This window comes from Sturnira hondurensis, unplaced genomic scaffold (genome assembly GCF_014824575.4).
Source record: "Sturnira hondurensis isolate 20B ecotype Veracruz unplaced genomic scaffold, ASM1482457v3 Scaffold0007401, whole genome shotgun sequence".
Lineage (NCBI taxonomy): Eukaryota > Metazoa > Chordata > Mammalia > Chiroptera > Phyllostomidae > Sturnira > Sturnira hondurensis.
In genome coordinates, this window is record NW_028080032.1 from 2,428,615 (window position 1) to 2,435,909 (window position 7,295).

General features: G+C 40.6%; 1 protein-coding gene across 1 annotated transcript in view; it reads left to right on the plus strand.

Annotated features, from left to right (window-relative positions):
- The window catches only part of PAK5 (p21 (RAC1) activated kinase 5), a 99,723-nt gene extending 97,157 nt beyond the window's left edge, over positions 1 to 2,566 (plus strand). The window contains exon 8 of the mRNA XM_037051654.1: positions 487 to 2,566. Coding sequence (XP_036907549.1) covers positions 487 to 642 — 156 coding nt within the window. The 3' untranslated portion in view covers positions 643 to 2,566. The remainder of the gene's footprint in view (positions 1 to 486) is intronic.
- Positions 2,567 to 7,295: the final 4,729 nt, after the last annotated feature.

Here is a 7,295-nt window from a genome sequence, read left to right on the forward strand (position 1 = left end):
TAGCTGTTCCATGTTTACCATACTTCACCAAACAAGAATGGCCAGGGCCTGTGCATAGAAAGTACCTTTTCATAGCTGCTATTATCACTATTAACATTATAATTTTATTTAGTAAATAAATTGTCATTCTTCATTGCACTGTGACTTACTCCTATCATTTCAAACTTGAAGATGGTAAGGAAAACACATTAATAAAGGCAATATATCTTCTTAAGCTGTTTCTGGAATTTGATGTTGATAGAATGATAATTTACTTCGCCATGTGTGATGCACACTGGTGTTTTTGTGTATATTATACACAGGATTATGTAATCATTATATCCTGTATAATGCACGTCCTTATTTTTCCCTAAAAAATGTGGGCAAAAAAGTATGCACTATACACAGCAAGATACGATATTTCTGGGAATTGGCTGGGATACCATTTTAGGGGGACTGGGTTGGCTCTCTGTGTTTGTCCTCATGATGGTATCGATGTTTTCACAGGTTTCTTCCATGCTCCGGGGATTCCTAGACCTGATGTTGGTGAGGGAGCCTTCTCAAAGAGCCACAGCCCAGGAACTCCTTGGACATCCATTCTTGAAACTGGCAGGTCCGCCATCTTGCATCGTTCCCCTCATGAGACAATACAGGCATCACTAAGCAAAGGATTCATTTAGGTGACAAAGCTAGATGAGGATATGAGAATAATTCAGGAGAACAAGAGGAAATCACAGAACATGCAAAAGGCCTGTGCATTCTAACCAGCTGATTGGTGGGACATTGTGATGACCAGCAGGGTTCAACAGACCAGGGCATCTTCTTGTGTCTTGAAGAGGCATCTCTCCACTGACAGCTGGCATGATCATTGGGAGTGCAGCTTTCATAAGTCATTATTATATTTTTCAGCCCTTCATCCAGCAAATCAGAAGGACTCAGTATGAACTCCATTATGATATATCCTAGCCACATGCAGGGTAACGCATAGGATTTTCTATATTGAAAGAATACTTTTCTGGCAAAAAAAAGAAAGGAAAACAAAAAAGCACTTTTTCTTAATGGTAGCAGTGTAATGTATTTTGCAATGAATTTGTAATTTTTCTGTACGATAGTTTTGATAATTTATAGTACTTTGATGTCACGTAGCCATTGTATCAGTTGAAGTAATACTTGTTTACTAGCAAGAGTTTGAACAAAGCCTTTCCTACTTTTTTATCCCTTTCAGAGAACCAACGATTCTTTAGGAACTTTGAATACTGAATGACTCTCAATCACCGTCAGCTTTAATAGAATATCTTTCTTATCTTAACAAGTGTCTTATGTGATGGAAGAATTAAGAGTGATGGTGATGGTGGTACACATTTCATTTATCCAACCAAAAATAAAATTTGAGCCACAAGTATACCACCAAACTACTGTTTGGGATAAAGCAAAATATTTTGAGAAATCTCATTTTCCTTTCAGACGATTTTAGTCACAAACCCATTTCCCCACACCAGGATATTTCCCCTGGTGCCCTGTCTCAAATGGGTGTGATGTCCCCTTGTGGCCAAATTTCCCTCCCAAGGAACAGCTTCAGTACTAGGATCATTGGACTCAGTCCCCCAAGTTGTATGTTTCAGAATGTTCCAGTCTCACAAAGGGAAAGAAGCTAGAACAGGGCAAGATGTTTGGTTTTGTTTGTCACTGTTTTTGAAACTCCGTATGCTAACACACCAAACTCTTGTCTGTATTTACCTTTGTACCACAGTATTAATCACTAGTGTTCATGTGTTGTGCTGGACGTCTGAACTGACTCTAGAGGGTGAATTAGGAAGGGTGTGACCTGACTTCAGTTGTGACCATGTTGTGTGTTTCCAGCCTAGGAGAGTTGTGCTGCTGACTAGATCTTCTCAAATGTTGATAAAACGAATGACTACTACAGTACATTTTGTGTTGCTTGTTGGATGAATTTGCATGTTAACTGTAGGCCAATATAGATTTGCCTTTAAAACTCTGAAAGAGCTACATAGTCATCATTAGTTTCTATTAATTATGCATCAAACAAAAGCCATTTGTTACCAAACTGGAAAACCAGAGGCTTTTCTCAATGACTTTACAGACTGTAACAAATAGGAACTTAAATTTGTGGAAGTGCTCTGGTTGCTCTAAGCATAATTAAGAACTTTTTGTAATTAATAGGTTGCTAATTATTTATTATAGCTAAGAGAGAAAAAAAAGGCATAAAATGACCTTCTACTTATTAGATTTTTCAATCTTCTCGCAAACTGGAAATGCCTCACTATAAACAGAATCTGTCATTTTATTTCCTAAAACTCAACAAGTCAATGTTTTATGTAAAATATTAAAATATTAATATAAATATGTAACAATAAAAACCATCAAAATCCAAAAAAATGGCAGTTCTAAAAGTTCCTGGAGCAGATTATATGAATTTAGCCAGGACTATGTAGTAGAAAGAAAAGAAAAAGAAAATCTCTTTTTTAACCACAATAAATATCAAAACCATTGCAGAAAATAGTGGATTTTGGATTCCAAACATTTTTTGACAGAGTAATGGAAATTTTTCTGTAATTTTTATCACTCAGTATTTTTTAAGCTATTTGTTGAGTTTACCAAAAGCTACTGTAGCTTAAGGTTTTGTGAGCACTAATTATTGGCAGAAACTGCACTTGCAAATAAAAATAAATGTTTGCCTTTTTCCCGTTGTGTTATTAGAAACTCTACTGATTTCCCAAATTTGTTTTCTTGAGTAACCAAGAATGGTTTTGTTATGATCATGGGGAATGCAAATGAGTTTGTATGAAGTTACAGGTAACACCATGATGATGTCAGCTAAAGACAAGCATTCCCATCCCCAGAGGTTACAAACAATATAAGACTATGGTATAGATATCACTACAGAGAAAAAATAATTATTACATTCTGGAAGCCCAAGTTCAAGGAAAGCCAAATTCATAGTTAAAGACTCACTCTACTTCCCAGTTCCAAAGGTGCTGAACTGATCTGAAGGCTTTTGACCAACAAAAGACATAAAAAGGTGTTTGGGGGTTAAAGGTGGCGTGGTGAGAGCTCTCTGATAACCCAGAAGAGAGTGTTGCCCCCACCCCTTCTCATTTAGGTAACAAAGGATGTTAACATTTAACCCATGAAGATGAGAGGGACAATTATTTATAAAGATTTTATTTCTCACCTAGCAAACTCAGAAAACAAAAACCCTTACGTTAGCTTGAGACACCATGATGAGAAAGGATGTAGTATGTTGTCTGCCAGGGATGAGAAAGATTTAGGTAACCTTTCCCAGGCAGGTCCCCAAAGCCATTGCAAGGCATGGAAGAAAACATCAGCCTCCTTTGGCTCTGATGGATCATGGAGAAGGAACAAGAAACAAGGCGACCCCCTTAGCTAAGCAAGGGGATGCCCAACCTGGAGAATGCACTGGAGGGGTGCACCCTGGTGGGAACTAAAGCAAGCTATGGCTGCTTTTCTGCAGGGTGAAGGGGTCAGCGTGGAGGTAAACCTGACTCCGAAAACTATGTGTGCCATCTACGCTAAGACCACTCTAAATAGCTGAGGGTTCAGACTACACAAAAGAGATTCAAGCATCTACCCTCCTTCCAACAGCATCTCCAAACAGCTGGATGGATTACCAGAACCTCCCTTCCCAACTGCTCCTTATAAATTAGGCCATGTATTAGTGTGGGACCCCATGTCTTGGAGAGGAAGTTGGAAGGGACAAAGGGTAATGAGAGCACATCTGTTTCCTGCCCCTGCCTCTTTACCTTTCTCTGGTGCAAGTTTAGCCCAAGTGAAGGAGAGGGGAGTTATTTTGAATTAGAACGAGATTGATTTTTTTTATTGACTGAGTCATGCTTGTACCCCCACCATCCACTGGGAAGAACACTGAATAGAAATCACTGGAAAAGTAAAATTACTGCATGAGGTTAACAACTCAGTGAGTCCAGACTCCTTGCTCAAACTGGTTACGTGAACAGCATTGTGTCATCAAGGAGATGGCAGTGAGGTTCCGGGCAGAGAAAAGATAAATTTGGTCCAAATTTATGTACAAAATGTACAAGCAGGGACAGGTCTGTGTCCTTCAAACATGTGACAGTTCTGTGACATGACACTGTGCAAACTCAAATTGTGAGATAAAGCCGGTCAACTTGAGCCTTGAAATGTGTGCATTTTTGAGTTGCATTTCCAAGTCAAATGAACATATTACCTTAATGTGAGTTCTACCAAAAAGGGAACCTGAGCCAAAGACTTTGACATAAATAATTTATTTGGGAGATGATTTTAGGAAGCTCACACTATGTGGCAGAGTGGAGAAGTGAAACAAAGAGGAGAGAGAAATTAACAAAAAAAAAAGTTTTAACGAATGGGTAGCCATGACAGGCAACTGAGGCTCAATTCCACTGGAGACCTTCTGGGAAAGATGCTCCAGAATTGTCCTTCTGGGGGTGGATATGCTGGGTATTTACCCACCACCTCCTAACCCTCACTGGCTGAGTGTTGCTCCTATAGCTTCAACTCTTGGAGTGTCCATCTTGCCAGATACATAGGCAGTTTGTTCTCTCTAATATAGAAAGAGGCACAGAAGTATACAGAAACTGCCAAAGATGAATTTTGGGAAGGACTGAAGGAATGTGGATGGGGTCCTGACAACATCACCTGTATAAATAGATAATGAAGGACAACATGAGGACTTGAGAAAAGGAGAATTATTGATTTCTGGATCAAAGTACATTACTCTCAAAGCAAAGGTATTCCTTATCTTGAAAGGTTTGCTCAGGTAGTAAATACTTTGATAATTATGCCTTATCATCAGCAGCATTTTATAAAATACACAGCTAGAAAGAACTGCAAGATTTTTTTCTTTAAATTTTTTAATCCTCAGCCAAGGACATTTTTTATTGCTTTTAGAAAGAGAGGAAGGGAGGAAGAATGGAGGGAGGGAGGGAGGGAGGGGGAGAGAGAGAGAGAGAGAGAAACATCACAGTGTGAGAGAGAAACATTGTTGCCTTCTTGGACATGCCCTGACTGGGGAATGAACCTGCAACCTGGTATGTAACCTGACCAGGAATCAAACCGTGACCTTTCAGGTTATGTGGGAAAATGCTCCAACCAACTGAGCCACACCAGTCAGGGCTGACTTCAAAGTTTTATAAAACGATTTATATTAACTGAGCTAACCAAGGCTCCCAGCATTAATCTGAACAAACCACACACACACACACACACACACACACACACACACACACGATTTTCAGTTCCATGAGGGCAGGACATTTACCTGTTTAAAGAATTTTTATTTTTATTTTAGAAAGAAGGGAAGGGAAGGAGAAAGAGAGGAAGAACAACATCAATGTGTGTTTGCCTCTTGCACAGCCCCTACTGGGGACCCGACCCACAACCCAGGCATGTGTCCTGACAGGGAATCGAACCAGCAATACTTTGATTTGAAGGTTGGTATTCAATCTGCTGAGCCACATACACCAGCCAGGGCAGGTATTTACCTGTTTTGTTCATTGACATGTCCCCAGCACCCACACCACAGTCTAGAAAACACATGATCAGTGCTAACAAATATTTATCTCATCTCTCATAAGAGCCATTGTGAGTCCTTCCCCAGCACACCACCTGACAGGTTCTGTAACTTTAAATGGCAACTGAAGCCACCATTAGTCCTGGGGTTCTTAGCTTAATTTCACACCCTGGACCCTTTCGCCTGTCTGAAGCCTATGGACTCCTTCTCAGGAATGGGGGTTTTAAACACATGAAGTAAAACACATCAGCTTACAAAGGAAACCAAGTAAAGTATAGTTGCCATTTTAAAAATGTTTATGGTTATAAACTATTGAATAACGAAATCTTGCAAAGGGCTATCATAGTTTCAAAGTGAGGAGTAAATGACTTTTTAAGATTTCCCTAACAACTATAATGTGATTTCTACTGACGACAAATACACAGTTCCCGCTATACTACAGTGGATTGGTGCCTGTTTTCATAACTGAGGGGAATGCTACCTTTCATAGGAAGTTAGTTAAAATGAAAGGTATAATTTTTTTCCACCCAATTTCATGGACTCTCCCACCTAAGTAGTTTACTAGGCTAGGGTCAGGGGGCAGAAATCCCTGCACAGAAACATATTCTGAATTCAAATTAAACTGACAGAAAACTGTGGATACAAGGCTATAACCTCTGCTTCAGTCACTTTGAGTCTTTTTTGAACTTGTATGGCAGGCAAAATCAGAATAGGCACATTAAGAACTATGCTAGTAAAATATTAAAAATAACTTCTATGGAGCATTTCCAAGTGTGCCAGGCAATGTGCTGGGGACTTAAATGCACTGTCATGAATCCAAAAGTAACTTCGAAAGGATCGGCGAGTCAGCCCTATTTCAGATGAGAAAATGATCACAGAGAAGCCCAATAATTTGGCTAATGTTGCAGGTAGGCTGATAGTGAAGGATTTTTTTAAATGCCTGTTCATGCTGCTGCATAAAATTACCTGGGGAGTGTGGTGAAACTACATACAGATTCTAGAGTCTCAGCACAGAGATTCTCACTGAGTCTGGGATGATATCCTAGAATTGGTAGTTTTTCAGTGGCCCCCTGGGGTGATACTGATGGAGGCTGCTTGCAAACTGCACTTTGCTGTGTCTGCCTGGTTCTGAGGTGTTTGCTCCCAGGGAAGCGTGTGCCCAGTGCCAGCCCTGACTACCCTCCAGGTAAAACACCCAGTGTGCGCATACAGCACACTGCCTCCACCAGATGCTGCCAGACATTCCTACCGCCTTCCTTCCCATTTCTCCACCTGTCTCCGCTATCTCCCACATCCACAGGGCTTTGCCAAGTCATTGTTCATGGAAAGCTCGGGCAATTGGCAAGATGGGAATGGTTATAGTCTAAACAGGCTTCTCGGACTAGAGAACGAAGTCTCCCCTGCCTCCTGAGAAAGCCTCACTGGGAGCCATTCTTCAAGAACAGGGGAATCCTGCAAACAACTGCACTCAGAATCTAAATCAAACTCATGCTCCCCCAAGAGAAACCTACATGTGGTTCATCGGCAAGGCTTTTCCAGGCTGGCTGACGAGCAACCTGACCCAACATCCTTTTGTGCGCAGAGGTGTTTGCGTTTAAAACGCCAGTATAGACGAAAAATGATAGTTAAGAGGGTAATTGAGCATCTGTGGTTTGTTTGTTTTCTCTCATCTCTGAGCCTGGGGGGCAATGCAGATGGATGAGGCACCACTTCATCTTCTTCCTGGTGCAGTAGCAGCTGTGAAATGCAAAACAGTGACTACACCACC